Genomic DNA, 16048 nt, shown 5'->3' with positions numbered 1-16048 from the left:
TACACTTGTTAGCACAATACTGTGCGCTACTCTAGAATCCGCATAGTGCGCATTTTCCCACGAGTGGTATGTTTCCACCAAACATACTCTACCGTTCAAAAGTTTGGGGTCACTTAGAAATGTCCTTGTTTTTGAAAGAAAAGCACATTTTTGGTCCATTAAAATAACATCATATTGATCGGAAATACAGTATAGACGTTGTTAATGTCGTAAATGACTATTGTAGCTGGAAATATCTACATAGGCGTACAGAGGCCCATTATCAGCAACCATAACTCCTGTATTCCAATGGCACGTTGTGTTAGCAAATCCAAGTTTATAATTTTAAAAGGCTAATTGATCATTAGAAAACCCTTTTGCAATTATGTTAGCACAGCTGAAAACTGTTCTGATTAAAGAAGCAATTAAACTGGCCTTCTTTAGACTAGTTGAGTATCTGGAGCGTCAGTATTTGTATGCTCAATTACAGGCTCAAAATGGCCAGAAACAAATAACTTTCTTCCGAAACACGACAGTCTATTCTTGTTTGGAGAAATTAAGGCTATTCCATGCGAGAAATTGCCAAGAAAGTGAAGATCTCATACAACGCTGTGTACTAGTCCCTTCACAGAACAGCGCAAACTGGCTCTAACTGGCTCTAATAGAAAGAGGAGTGGGAGGCCCCAGTGCACAACGGAACAAGAGGACAAGTACATTAGAGTGTCTAGTTTGAGAAACAGATGCCTCAACTGGCAGCTTCATTAAATAGTACCCGCAAAACATCAGTCTCAACGTCAACAGCGAAGAGGCATTTCCAGGAATGTTGGCCTTCGTTCATAAAGGACCAGCAAACGTTCATAGATGACCAGCAGGGTCAACTAATAATAATCACAGTGGTTGTAGTGGGTGCAACAGGTCAGCACCTCAGGAGTAAATGTCAGTTGGCTTTTCATAGCCGAGCATTCAGAGGTCGAGACAGCAAGTGTGGTAGAGAGAGAGAGAGAGTCGAAAACAGCAGGTCCAGGACAAGGTAACACGTCCTGTGAACCGGTCAGGGTTCCATAGCCGCAGGCAGAACAGTTGAAACTGGAGCAGCAGCAGCTCAGGAGGACCATCGTCCTCTGGTGCTGCCCCAGGATCTCTGGGCTGCTGAGAGTGCCCGTGCCTTCGTCAAACAGGGGGTTCTTGGTGGTTAAGGGATTCTCGTCTGAGAATAACGTGATGTTACTCTCGGACTTGGGCATGTTGTTGAGGAGGATCCCCTTGGCACTGGAAAGCTTGTGTGCAGCGATGGCCCCTGTGGCAAGTGTGCTTTGAGCCTCTGGCGGTTATCCTCCTCTTTTTTGCTTTTATGGAGACGGCAGAGGAGAAAAATACTTGAAACGATAGAAGGAGGAAAACTGTGATGAGAGAGATAACTTCCAAAGAAAAAGTTTACCATTTACACCTTACTACCACCAAATAAGCTTAGCGACCTATCTCCTCTCCTAAAACGTTGCAAGGCGAAATAAGACCGCAACTGCCAGACTGAACGGGCTCATTGTAATGGCCGGAATGGAATCAACGGAAGGGAGTCAAATGTGTGGTTTCCATATGTGTGATGTGTCTGATACAATTCCATTTATTCCATTCCAGCCATTACAATGAGCCAGCCCTCCTATAGCTCTTCCCACCAGCCTCCATTGATCTACATACAATTTAAGGGCCTGCTACTTGAATAATAAACAACAACAGACAAGAAGCAGAGACTAAAGGAAAACTCTAATGAGCAACAGTTACAACCTAGCGCTACAACACAAGTACTCACTTCACTCTGGAGGCCAAGGAAGAGAAATGAGGCAATAAGATAGACAGATGAGTATAGCAGGAAAAGCAGGGTGAATCACAGAAATGCTACACACTTGACTGCCGGTAATGGCAGATTTCATTCTCTGAATGTCCACCGCCTGGTTGATGGCTGACAATTGAAAAAACGATTCGCTCTACCATTGCATTGTTTTTGATCAGAGAAGGAGGAAGCTACAAGTGAGCACTGAGGGCTACTTGATCAGCAGAGCGGTTGACCAGTTAATTCTAAAGTAAGCCTAGGTCTGTTCTCTATGTGATCAGGGCATATCTTGTGGCTTTGCAGCAGCACATGAAGCCAAACGCTGTACTGCTCAATGACTGAGCCACTCAACAACCTTATCGATAAAATAAATTGTGTTTCGCCACGGCACTTATGAATAAGTATTTCAATTATCTTCAATTGATATGAATTTCCTCCTTGTTTTCAGAGAGCTGGCCAGTCTAATTTGAAGTCAATCGTACTCCATCTTGAACAGTAAAGAATAAAATAAGAATCATATTCCAGATGGTATTTTCCTTGCATATGAAATTCTATTAAGTTTATGGAAGGCAGGAATATCTAGAAGGCAGGAAACTGCTGAGCCATGGAATGGTGATAACAGATTTGCTCAGTTTCCCCAGTGAAGAACTACACTGAAGCACAGCATGATTTAACCTCCACAGATAAACTTAAAACAATGTCTACAGTAGCATATGTTTGACCAAGGAACCCAATCACGCCCAGGACAATTGCTCCAATTCTAAATTAAACAGAGAATTTGCAAGGACCCACATAATGGGATAAGATAGGATATATTATAAAACTTACATGGTGTTGTCCCCCAGCTCTTCATACAGGTTGTTGGTGGCAGCAACCACTGATTTGCCAGTAGGGAGGGTCATTTGTATCCGGGCAGTTTTAGCACACTCCGCCTGTCTCCTTTAGTAGTACCATGGAGAGAAATTCAACCAAGTTACGATAAATTACAGCGTCAGCAAATTTGAAGAGGACACTGCTACATTATAAATGCACACATAAATAAATATCTTGGCACACAGTGGCACCCCAATATACTCAAAGAAACCAATTGTTGCCGGCACATTTCTTATTTATTGTCTCCGACTGCAGTGTATAAAAACAGGTTATGCACTCTTCATTTGTTTTAGATTTCGTTGACTTCCCTGATCCCAATCATTGGCTTTGAAAACATGTTCGAGCCACTCAAATATCACATGAATACACATTAGACATGGAAAAATGGGTAGAATTGCACAAAAATAAGCTTTAAAACCTGCAACATTTTCTCTCTGCCAACCAGAGGGGAGTGAACAGTTTGTGTCATGAACAGTGTTTGTGCCCAAGGAAACACGTGGCGTGCACAGCGGGGGTGTGTGGGAGGTTGCTCGTTCTAATATTTCTATATTTGGGATTTGTGTGTATTGTTAGATATTACTGCACTGTTGCAGCTAGGAACATTAGCATTTAGCTACACCCGCGATATCATCTGCTAAATATGTATATGCAACCAATAAAATTGGATTTGATGATTTTAATACTCACTCTTTGAATCTGTTGACAATGGAAGAAAGAGGAGAAAGAAAGAGAAGGATGTTGGTAATAGCGAGGGGCAAATTACAGACACAATGCTTCTTACAATCATTGTCTTTTAATACAAAAAGAGAGAGATTGAAATAATTCTCTGTAGATTAAGCCACTTTCCTGAAGCTGAGTCACTGATGAAGATGACACACAATTATTTTCTCATCTGTTTCATGTCTAGCCCTGAAATCGTGACGGCTGTCAGTCTAGCCCCGAAATCGTGACGGCTGTCAGTCTAGCCCTGAAATCGTGACGGCTGTCAGTCTAGCCCTGATATCGTGACGGCTGTCAGTCTATCCCCGAAATTGTGACGGCTGTCAGTCTAGCCCCTAAATCATGACGGCTGTCAGTCTAGCCCCGAAATCGTGACGGCTGTCAGTCTAGCCCCGAAATCGTGACGGCTGTCAGTCTAGCCCCGAAATTGTGACGGCGACGGCTGTCAGTCTAGCCCTGATATCGTGACGGCTGTCAGTCTATCCCCGAAATCGTGATGGCTATCAGTCTAGCCCTGAAATCGCGATGGCTGTCACTCTAGCCCTGAAATCGCAATGGCTATCAGTCTAGCCATTTGCTGCTCGGTTTGGTTCGCAGGCTCAGAGCAGAGGGAGAAAATCTCCCCCAAACCGCAACAATCAGTCTGCAGTGTTTATCTGCTCTGACATTAATTAATGTGCTTTCACGCTGTATAAATAGACGATTATGCCGGCTCTCAAAGGCGTTTCCATGGTGAATTGCGGAGAGAAAGCTTGCTTCCTCCTAAAACGATGGGCATTAGGGACAGCCTCTGAGGGCTGGAAAGCAGGTAACGTGCTGTCTGCACCTCTGTGTCTGTCTGCACCTCTGTGCCTATCTGGCACCTCTGTGCCTATCTGGCACATCTGTGCCTATCTGGCACCTCTGTGTCTGTCTGCACCTCTGTGTCTGTCTGCACCTCTGTGTCTGTCTGCACCTCTGTGTCTGTCTGCACAAGTACTTGTGCCTTGTGGCCTATTCATACTCACATTCCCCAAGACCAATTCCCATTTGACCCAAAATGTACTTCCAATACAGCATTTGAACTTTGAACTGTTTTTTCTACACACTGCCTGTAGGTGATGATGACGATGAGGATGGCGGGGATGCAGCAGAGTATGATGATGACGGCGAGGGCGAGCAGCGCCCCCTCTGTGTAGCCCACGGTCTGCATGGCCTTCTTCACGCTGGTCACCACTTCAGGGGAGCGTATCTCCAGGATCCTCCCTCCTCGGCCCAGGTACGGCTGGAACTCCTTGTTGATGTCCAGCAGCTTCCCGTCCAGAAACCTTGGATGGAAACAGACAGATTACATGCAGTATAGTTACACACACACACACGGTCATCATCATCATCATCATCATCATCATCATCACTATCACATCATTATCATTACCACCATCACCACCATCACTATCATCATCACCACCATCATCATTATAATCATCATCACCACCATCATCATCATCACCACCATCATCATCATCTCCATCAGTCAGAGGGCCTGGAGTTTTTCCTGATCACCTGACCAGGCCTTAGTTATAGTTAAGTGTTCAGGAAAAAACTAATGTCTCCAGTCATATACCAATTATGTGCAAGAGAAAATCATTATGATATATCCATCAGTTACATCTAAGAGCAAACAGTGCAACACTCTCCTCCCTGTAATGGCCGGAAGCATAAATGACAGGTGTGGGTACACACTGCTTCACAATTATGTTGCCATTGTTCACTAGGTCCATTTGTCACTCTGTGGAGCTGAAAGAGGCAGAGGGCGGTTAGATGACCACTGAGCCTGCTGTGCAGAGTATGTCGGGAGCAGTACAGAGCGGTGGCTCAGCCGGTTGTCAGCCAGTTGAATGGCAGAACCGGGGCTGCTGTCGTACGAGGGCATGCGTTTGGCTCTCTAATGAGGGCCTGACTGCAGGGTGACAGGGAACAAAACAACTCTGGTGAGTGGTGACATCCCCCCTCTGTCTGTCACTGGGTAAACACCTGCTCCACAGGGATGGCGTATCTAGATACGACAGAGGGTGGCCCTAAGGGGCAATCACTTTAGTTATAATCTGTTTTGTCCCTCAGGGCCACCGTAGTGACTTTCTTCTCACTTGAACAGCTCTTGGCGTGAAATGGCCCTGTTGGTCAGAGGGTCAACAGCATACACCATCAGGTCTGACTTGGAGTAGTCCTCTTGCTCGAAGCCGTCGCCAAACCGCCGCGGTCCTATGGACTCCACCACCACTTTGGCCCCTGGAATCTGGTCCTGCACATAGCGCTCCAGGACCCTGCAGAGGAAGAGGAAGCAAGCATCAGTGGATTTGTAGAGAAGCGAGGTGACAGCAGGATCTAGGGGGAAATGTTCAACGGTGATTTACACTGGGTACAAAACGTTATGCTCTTTCCATGACATAGAATGACCAGGTGAATCCAGGTGAACGCTATGATCCCTTATTGGTGTCACTTAGTAAATCTACTTCAAACAGTGTAGATGAAGGGGAGGAGACAGGTTAAAGAAGAATTTCTAATTCTCGAGACAATTGAGACATGGATTGTGTATGTGTGCCATTCAGAGGGTGAATAGACAAGACAAAAGATTTAAGTGCCTTTGAATGGGGTATGGTAGTAGGTTCCAGGCGCACCGGCTAAGTGTGTCAAGAACGGCAACGCTGCTGGGTTTTTCACGCTCAACAGTTTGTATCAAGAATGGTGTGTGTATCAAGACTGGTTTTGGATTGCAATGCAAAGCCAAAATCGAAGTATCTACAATAGTATCAGCTCAAAGAAAATATCCTGGTGTGCATCTGAAATGGTACCCTGTTCACAATAAAGTGCACCACGCTCTATACCCGAATAGGGTTCTGGTCAAAAGTAGTGCACTATATTGGAAATAGTGTTCCCTTTCAGACACAACCCTCGTCTGGTGATGGGCTTCTGCAGCCCTCTGAGCTCTGAGGAAAGACACAGTAGGTGTTGAGCCAATTACCTGGGAAATTGAGCCAATTACCTGGGACGGCATGACAGCACTGAGACCAGATGGATGTCTCTCCCCTTGGGAAAACACTGAGGAACTAGGTGGCAGCATGACAGCACTGAGACCAGATGGATGTCTCTCCCCTTGGGAAAACACTGAGGAACTAGGTGGCAGCATGACAGCACTGAGACCAGATGGATGTCTCTCCCCTTGGGAAAACACTGAGGAACTAGGTGGCAGCATGACAGCACTGAGACCAGATGGATGTCTCTCCCCTTGGGAAAACATTGAGGAACTAGGTGGCAGCATGACAGCACTGAGACCAGATGGATGTCTCTCCCCTTGGGAAAACACTGAGGAACTAGGTGGCAGCATGACAGCACTGAGACCAGATGGATGTCTCTCCCCTTGGGAAAACACTGAGGAACTAGGTGGCAGCATGACAGCACTGAGACCAGATGGATGTCTCTCCCCTTGGGAAAACACTGAGGAACTAGGTGGCAGCATGACAGCACTGAGACCAGATGGATGTCTCTCCCCTTGGGAAAACACTGAGGAACTAGGTGGCAGCATGACAGCACTGAGACCAGATGGATGTCTCTCCCCTTGGGAAAACACTGAGGAACTAGGTGGCAGCATGACAGCACTGAGACCAGATGGATGTCTCTCCCCTTGGGAGTGGGAAAACACTGAGGAACTAGGTGGCAGCATGACAGCACTGAGACCAGATGGATGTCTCTCCCCTTGGGAAAACACTGAGGAACTAGGTGGCAGCATGACAGCACTGAGACCAGATGGATGTCTCTCCCCTTGGGAAAACACTGAGGAACTAGGTGGCAGCATGACAGCACTGAGACCAGATGGATTCCTCTCCCCTTGGGAAAACACTGAGGAACTAGGTGGCAGCATGACAGCACTGAGACCAGATGGATGTCTCTCCCCTTGGGAAAACACTGAGGAACTAGGTGGCAGCATGACAGCATTGAGACCAGATGGATTCCTCTCCCCTTGGGAAAACACTGAGGAACTAGGTGGCAGCATGACAGCACTGAGACCAGATGGATATCTCTCCCCTTGGGAAAACACTGAGGAACTAGGTGGCAGCATGACAGCACTGAGACCAGATGGATGTCTCTCCCCTTGGGAAAACACTGAGGAACTAGGTGGCAGCATGACAGCACTGAGACCAGATGGATGTCTCTCCCCTTGGGAAAACACTGAGGAACTAGGTGGCAGCATGACAGCACTGAGACCAGATGGATGTCTCTCCCCTTGGAAAACACTGAGGAACTAGGTGGCAGCATGACAGCACTGAGACCAGATGGATTCCTCTCCCCTTGGGAAAACACTGAGGAACTAGGTGGCAGCATGACAGCACTGAGACCAGATGGATGTCTCTCCCCTTGGGAGTGGGAAAACACTGAGGAACTAGGTGGCAGCATGACAGCACTGAGACCAGATGGATGTCTCTCCCCTTGGGAGTGGGAAAACACTGAGGAACTAGGTGGCAGCATGACAGCACTGAGACCAGATGGATGTCTCTCCCCTTGGGAAAACACTGAGGAACTAGGTGGCAGCATGACAGCACTGAGACCAGATGGATGTCTCTCCCCTTGGGAGTGGGAAAACACTGAGGAACTAGGTGGCAGCATGACAGCACTGAGACCAGATGGATTCCTCTCCCCTTGGGAAAACACTGAGGAACTAGGTGGCAGCATGACAGCACTGAGACCAGATGGATGTCTCTCCCCTTTGGAAAACACTGAGGAACTAGGTGGCAGCATGACAGCACTGAGACCAGATGGATGTCTCTCCCCTTGGGAAAACACTGAGGAACTAGGTGGCAGCATGACAGCACTGAGACCAGATGGATGTCTCTCCCCTTGGGAAAACACTGAGGAACTAGGTGGCAGCATGACAGCACTGAGACCAGATGGATTCCTCTCCCCTTGGGAAAACACTGAGGAACTAGGTGGCAGCATGACAGCACTGAGACCAGATGGATTCCTCTCCCCTTGGGAAAACACTGAGGAACTAGGTGGCAGCATGACAGCACTGAGACCAGATGGATGTCTCTCCCCTTGGGAAAACACTGAGGAACTAGGTGGCAGCATGACAGCACTGAGACCAGATGGATGTCTCTCCCCTTGGGAAAACACTGAGGAACTAGGTGGCAGCATGACAGCACTGAGACCAGATGGATGTCTCTCCCCTTGGGAGTGGGAAAACACTGAGGAACTAGGTGGCAGCATGACAGCACTGAGACCAGATGGATGTCTCTCCCCTTGGGAGTGGGAAAACACTGAGGAACTAGGTGGTAGCATGACAGCACTGAGACCAGATGGATGTCTCTCCCCTTGGGAGTGGGAAAACACTGAGGAACTAGGTGGTAGCATGACAGCACTGAGACCAGATGGATGTCTCTCCCCTTGGGAAAACACTGAGGAACTAGGTGGCAGCATGACAGCACTGAGACCAGATGGATGTCTCTCCCCTTGGGAAAACACTGAGGAACTAGGTGGCAGCATGACAGCACTGAGACCAGATGGATGTCTCTCCCCTTGGGAGTGGGAAAACACTGAGGAACTAGGTGGCAGCATGACAGCACTGAGACCAGATGGATTCCTCTCCCCTTGGGAAAACACTGAGGAACTAGGTGGCAGCATGACAGCACTGAGACCAGATGGATGTCTCTCCCCTTGGGAAAACATTGAGGAACTAGGTGGCAGCATGACAGCACTGAGACCAGATGGATGTCTCTCCCCTTGGGAAAACACTGAGGAACTAGGTGGCAGCATGACAGCACTGAGACCAGATGGATGTCTCTCCCCTTGGGAAAACACTGAGGAACTAGGTGGCAGCATGACAGCACTGAGACCAGATGGATGTCTCTCCCCTTGGGAAAACACTGAGGAACTAGGTGGCAGCATGACAGCACTGAGACCAGATGGATGTCTCTCCCCTTGGGAGTGGGAAAACACTGAGGAACTAGGTGGCAGCATGACAGCACTGAGACCAGATGGATGTCTCTCCCCTTGGGAAAACACTGAGGAACTAGGTGGCAGCATGACAGCACTGAGACCAGATGGATGTCTCTCCCCTTGGGAAAACATTGAGGAACTAGGTGGCAGCATGACAGCACTGAGACCAGATGGATGTCTCTCCCCTTGGGAAAACACTGAGGAACTAGGTGGCAGCATGACAGCACTGAGACCAGATGGATGTCTCTCCCCTTGGGAAAACACTGAGGAACTAGGTGGCAGCATGACAGCACTGAGACCAGATGGATGTCTCTCCCCTTGGGAAAACACTGAGGAACTAGGTGGCAGCATGACAGCACTGAGACCAGATGGATGTCTCTCCCCTTGGGAAAACACTGAGGAACTAGGTGGCAGCATGACAGCACTGAGACCAGATGGATGTCTCTCCCCTTGGGAAAACACTGAGGAACTAGGTGGCAGCATGACAGCACTGAGACCAGATGGATGTCTCTCCCCTTGGGAGTGGGAAAACACTGAGGAACTAGGTGGCAGCATGACAGCACTGAGACCAGATGGATGTCTCTCCCCTTGGGAAAACACTGAGGAACTAGGTGGCAGCATGACAGCACTGAGACCAGATGGATGTCTCTCCCCTTGGGAGTGGGAAAACACTGAGGAACTAGGTGGTAGCATGACAGCACTGAGACCAGATGGATGTCTCTCCCCTTGGGAGTGGGAAAACACTGAGGAACTAGGTGGCTCCACAGCTGGGGCCGTAACTCTGGGGGGAACGTGGAGAGACCTTAGGATGACACCCAGTCAGAGGAAGTCCATCAGGAGGACTGATACTGGTTGATTGTCAGTAGGAGGATACGTTGGGTGACGGACAGGTGTATAGTAGCAGCACAGCTAATACACGCAAGGTCACACACATATGCCGGAATTCACACACACACGCACACACACACACGCCCCCACCTCAGAGAAACAGGAGACAGCTATAGAGCCACTGGCACTTTTCCTCTTTTGCAATTTAGATTCAGAGAGAAGTTAGACTCCTACTGATGATAACAATGCCAATGGCTAAGAAGTAAGCTCAAGACAAGAAGGGAACCATTGGGGAGTGGCTGTCTGAAGTGTATGACAGAGCTCCGATAGACCTGAGGAGGCAGGTAGGGAGAGCCTCGAATGGAAACTGAAGGAAGGCTCGCGTTGCCTGACACTTTAATTTGAGCAGCCGTCACACAGTGGGACACCTTTTCATCTCGGTAGAAGGCGACGATCAAATCAACTCTGAATCATGCAGCCCCCTCAAACACCTGCCCGCCTGGGGAAGGGCCAAATGCAAGTGTTGCTAAAATGAGTCACTTGCAAATGAAGTTTAAGAGACTATGAGCACAGTCGCGACTCGAATGTTAAAAGACGGACGCAATATCCTTCTTAAGTGAATTACAATAGATTAGATATCTTCTACGTTACCCGAGGAGCTTGTCCTTGTTCTGTTCCACCACTGTAGGAGCAACGTTGGACACCACCACCTGCATATCCAGCAGATTCACCACGGATACCTGGGAAACAGGGTTTAATCAGATGATCAATGCGGCAGACACAAAACCAGTATCTATTCCCCTCCCCTCCCTAACTTCTACAAAATGAGCTTTCATTTTGGACAGCAGGCTAAACCACAACAGGAACTCTCCCTGTAGTTTGGCAGGAAGGTCCCTTTATACAGTCCCCATGAAATGAAGCTTCCCGTTGGAATGAGATTAATTTAGCCCCAGCGTGGCTCATCTCGTTCAGGCAAGACTCTGACCCAGCCAGCCCCTTATTTCATTAAGGGCAAAGGGAGGAATAAGCAGCACAAGGCTGTAATGTATAATCAATGGTCCCCATATGCCCTGGGACAGTTCAATTTGCAACAAACTGGGAAGCAGCCAGCACGGAAGGAACACACATTCATCTACTCTCTCAGGGATAGCTAGCCTATACTATCTACCACAAGGATGGCACCAGACACAGATCATTGATTAGCTGGAGTATCACTACTGTGTCTTTTTACAAATGCAATTCCTATGGGAAGCTTTGAATGTGTATTTTGGGAGGAGAGGAGGGGTATGTACCCGCCAGTGTAAACCTGGGGAGTGGAAGTATTGTGGATATTGACATACTTAAAGGTCCATAAGCTATAATTGTTCATAGCTGGCATGGAGTATGAAAAACTAGGCAGGACTGATGGAACTTGAACTTAGCATTGAACAAAAGACTCAGAGACCAGACCAATGGCTTTTCACGGAGGGAAACGCACAGCACATAGAACTACAGTTACTAGAATGGGAATCTCCATTTAATTCTACGGGAACAGGACAAACACTCACCACCACCTCTGCCTTGTTGCTCAGTCCCCCCTGGCCGTAATTGTCAGTGGCGACCACTTCGAACTTGAAGTAGGACCGGCGCATGTTCCTGTACATAATGGCAGTCTTGATGACACCGGTGTAGGGCTCGATGACAAAGCCGTCCTTGCCGTTGGTGGTGGGGGGGATAACGAGCCTGTACTGCATGGAGCTGTAATTCCCTGTGTCCTTGTCCAGGGCCTGAGACACACACACACACACACACACACACACACACACACACACACACACACACACACACACACACACACACACACACACAAAAGCATTCAAGAGGTTCAAACACAGCAGCGTCAACAACCACAACAACAATTCAACATCAAGATCCCAATCAGCTCATCCATTGAAAATACAAAGGGCACATATTTGTTTTATTGTTTTGAAGTGGTTGTAGTTCTCCATTCTTGCTGTAGGTGGAGTCTTCGAACCGCGAGCCACTCTCTCTTTAACAGGGACACAGCTGACTTCACCGGTTGCCTTGTTGCTCTGCAGTGAAGTTGATTTATTAGACCTCTTTTGTTTTTTACGACTGAGACTGAGTGTTAAGGAGCAGAGACAGCACTGTGCCCTGCCCAGCTGGAGTCATTCACACTAATGAGATATTTTCAATATTCTGCAACTCATTTGTATCTCACACTATACTATACAGTATACTGTATATATAAAGGTTCACTGGTAAAATAATCCACCCCCTGGGTTAGTTAATGGTGAGACCAGACCAGGAAAAAAGATACCAGTGTATGAATGCAGTGTGAAACTGTGGCACAAAGACTGCACCAAGCAAGCAGAGAGAGAGGACAGCATTTGACTGTGTTATGAAAGCAACCCTGACTTGTTAGAAACTGTGGTTCTGATTTGAGGCTGATTTGCTGCGAAATTGGATTTGTTCTTTGCAGAGATTCCTCTTTGTTTTCCTATCTGTACAGGAACACAAACACATTCCGTCAAGAGTGACTTGTTTTGTGTTCAAATATACTAATTATGAGATCAATCACAGACAACGTGTGTCACTCAGAAGACAAGTTATTATTTATTTCTGCAGTGGCAACGCTCCTGTGTGACAGAGTAGCAAACATCACTTCTGTCCCTCCCTCCCACCCTCCATTCTACCCTTTCTTCAGGTTTGGCCACCACTCCATCAGGGTTTAAACTCCCTCTTTCTCACAAAACTATTTAAAGAAGGATTTAAAAGTAGATTAGTCTAATCTTGGGGATGCTGAGCAGCTTTTACAGAGATCCATATTCAAATCTGCTACGAATGTCCTATTAGTAAAGCAACAGGGAATAGGTATGAATACTAAAGACGAAGATACTGACCCTGACTGTGTGTGAAACACCTGGGAGGTTGAATTAGGAGTTGGAACCAGTGGGTACAGTACGTCAGTTCAGGAACTCTTTGACCCAGTAATTTCATTACTTCCTGGTCTAAAGGATCTCTTTTGAGGCTCCTGACAAACCCGTTTGTGACTTTGTTCTACACTAGCCTGACTGCGTTCTACACTAGCCAGCAACAACAGTCGAAGGGAGCAACAACAGTCGATTGGAGCCACAACAGTCGAGTGGAGCAACAACAGTCGATTGGAGCCAAAACAGTCGAAGGGAGCAACAACAGTCGATTGGAGCCACAACAGTCGAGTGGAGCAACAACAGTCGATTGGAGCCACAACAGTCGATTGGAGCCACAACAGTCGAATGGAGCAACAACAGTCGAGTGGAGCAACAACATTCGAAGGGAGCAACAACAGTCGAGTGGAGCAACAACAGTCGAGTGGAGCAACAACAGTCGAGTGGAGCAACAACATTCGAAGGGAGCAACAACAGTCGAGTGGAGCAACAACAGTCGAGTGGAGCAACAACAGTCGAGTGGAGCAACAACAGCCGAGTGGAGCAACAACAGCCGAGTGGAGCAACAACAGCCGAGTGGAGCAACAACAGTCAAAGGGAGCAACAACAGTCGAGTGGAGCAACAACAGTCGAGTGGAGCAACAACAGTCGACTGGAGCCACAACAGTCGATTGGAGCCACAACAGTCGAATGGAGCAACAACAGTCGAAGGGAGCAACAACAGTCGAGTGGAGCAACAACAGTCGAGTGGAGCAACAACAGTCGAGTGGAGCAACAACAGCCGAGTGGAGCAACAACAGCCGAGTGGAGCAACAACAGCCGAGTGGAGCAACAACAGTCAAAGGGAGCAACAACAGTCGAAGGGAGCAACAACAGTCGAGTGGAGCAACAACAGTCGAGTGGAGCAACAACAGCCGAGTGGAGCAACAACAGTCGAAGGGAGCAACAACAGTCGAGTGGAGCAACAACAGTCAAAGGGAGCGACAACAGTCGTAGGGAGCGACAACAGTCGAGTGGAGAAACAACAGTCGAGTGGAGCAACAACAGCCGAGTGGAGCAACAACAGCCGAGTGGAGCAACAACAGTCAAAGGGAGCAACAACAGTCAAAGGGAGCAACAACAGTCGAGTGGAACAACAACAGTCGAGTGGAGCCACAACAGTCGATTGGAGCCACAACAGTCGAATGGAGCAACAACAGCCGAGTGGAGCAACAACAGCCGAGTGGAGCAACAACAGTCAAAGGGAGCAACAACAGTCGAGTGGAGCAACAACAGTCGAGTGGAGCAACAACATTCGAAGGGAGCAACAACAGTCGAGTGGAGCAACAACAGTCGAGTGGAGCAACAACAGTCGAGTGGAGCAACAACATTCGAAGGGAGCAACAACATTCGAAGGGAGCAACAACAGTCGAGTGGAGCAACAACAGTCGAGTGGAGCAACAACAGTCGAGTGGAGCAACAACAGCCGAGTGGAGCAACAACAGTCAAAGGGAGCAACAACAGTCGAAGGGAGCAACAACAGTCGAGTGGAGCAACAACAGTCGAGTGGAGCAACAACAGCCGAGTGGAGCAACAACAGTCGAAGGGAGCAACAACAGTCGAGTGGAGCAACAACAGTCAAAGGGAGTGACAACAGTCGTAGGGAGCGACAACAGTCTAGTAGGGAGCGACAACAGTCGAGTGTAGAAACAACAGTCGAATGGCGCAACAACAGTCGAATAGCGCAACAACAGTCGAATGGCACAACAGTCGAATAGCGCAACAACAGTCGAAGGGAGTAACAACAGTCAAATGGAGCAAAAACAGTCAAATGGAGCGACAACAGTCGAAGGGAGAAACAACAGTCGAAGGGAGAAACAACAGTCGAATGGAGCAACAACAGTCAAAGGGAGAAACAACAGTCGAATGGCGCAACAGTTGAATAGCGCAACAACAGTCGAAGGGAGCAACAACAGTCGATTGGAGCCACAACAGTCGATTGGAGCAACAACAGTCGATTGGAGCCACAACAGTCGAATGGAGCCACAACAGTCGAATGGAGCAACAACAGTCGAAGGGAGCAACAACAGTCGAAGGGAGCAACAACAGTCGAGTGGAGCAACAACATTCGAAGGGAGCAACAACAGTCGAGTGGAGCAACAACAGTCGAGTGGAGCAACAACAGCCGAGTGGAGCAACAACAGCCGAGTGGAGCAACAACAGCCGAGTGGAGCCACAACAGTCAAAGGGAGCAACAACAGTCGAAGGGAGCAACAACAGTCGAAGGGAGCAACAACAGTCGAGTGGAGCAACAACAGTCGAGTGGAGCAACAACATTCGAAGGGAGCAACAACAGTCGAGTGGAGCAACAACATTCGAAGGGAGCAACAACAGTCGAGTGGAGCAACAACAGTCGAGTGGAGCAACAACAGTCGAGTGGAGCAACAACAGCCGAGTGGAGCAACAACAGCCGAGTGGAGCAACAACAGCCGAGTGGAGCCACAACAGTCAAAGGGAGCAACAACAGTCGAAGGGAGCAACAACAGTCGAAGGGAGCAACAACAGTCGAGTGGAGCAACAACAGTCGAGTGGAGCAACAACATTCGAAGGGAGCAACAACAGTCGAGTGGAGCAACAACAGTCGAGTGGAGCAACAACAGTCGAGTGGAGCAACAACAGCCGAGTGGAGCAACAACAGCCGAGTGGAGCAACAACAGCCGAGTGGAGCAACAACAGTCAAAGGGAGCAACAACAGTCGAAGGGAGCAACAACAGTCGAGTGGAGCAACAACAGTCGAGTGGAGCAACAACAGCCGAGTGGAGCAACAACAGCCGAGTGGAGCAACAACAGTCAAAGGGAGCGACAACAGTCGTAGGGAGCGACAACAGTCGAGTAGGGAGCGACAACAGTCGAGTGGAGAAACAACAGTCGAATGGCGCAA

The 16048-nt window shown here is 48.3% G+C and overlaps 1 protein-coding gene across 5 annotated transcripts in view; it reads right to left on the bottom strand.

Moving 5' to 3' along the window:
* The window catches only part of LOC110492834 (protocadherin-15-like), a 303676-nt gene that overhangs the window by 15033 nt on the left and 272595 nt on the right, over positions 1 to 16048 (bottom strand). For all 5 annotated transcript variants that reach the window (XM_036946202.1, XM_036946206.1, XM_036946204.1 and 2 more), the window contains 6 exons: positions 11746 to 11964; positions 10850 to 10938; positions 5527 to 5703; positions 4489 to 4707; positions 3368 to 3376; positions 2636 to 2746 (listed from right to left, as the gene is read on the bottom strand). In XM_036946202.1, the coding sequence (XP_036802097.1) occupies positions 2636 to 2746; positions 3368 to 3376; positions 4489 to 4707; positions 5527 to 5703; positions 10850 to 10938; positions 11746 to 11964 (824 nt within the window). The remainder of the gene's footprint in view (positions 1 to 2635; positions 2747 to 3367; positions 3377 to 4488; positions 4708 to 5526; positions 5704 to 10849; positions 10939 to 11745; positions 11965 to 16048) is intronic.

This window comes from Oncorhynchus mykiss, chromosome 16, assembly GCF_013265735.2.
Source record: "Oncorhynchus mykiss isolate Arlee chromosome 16, USDA_OmykA_1.1, whole genome shotgun sequence".
Lineage (NCBI taxonomy): Eukaryota > Metazoa > Chordata > Actinopteri > Salmoniformes > Salmonidae > Oncorhynchus > Oncorhynchus mykiss.
Note: the sequence above shows the minus strand (reverse complement) of the source record. Positions and strands in the feature narration are given on the sequence as shown.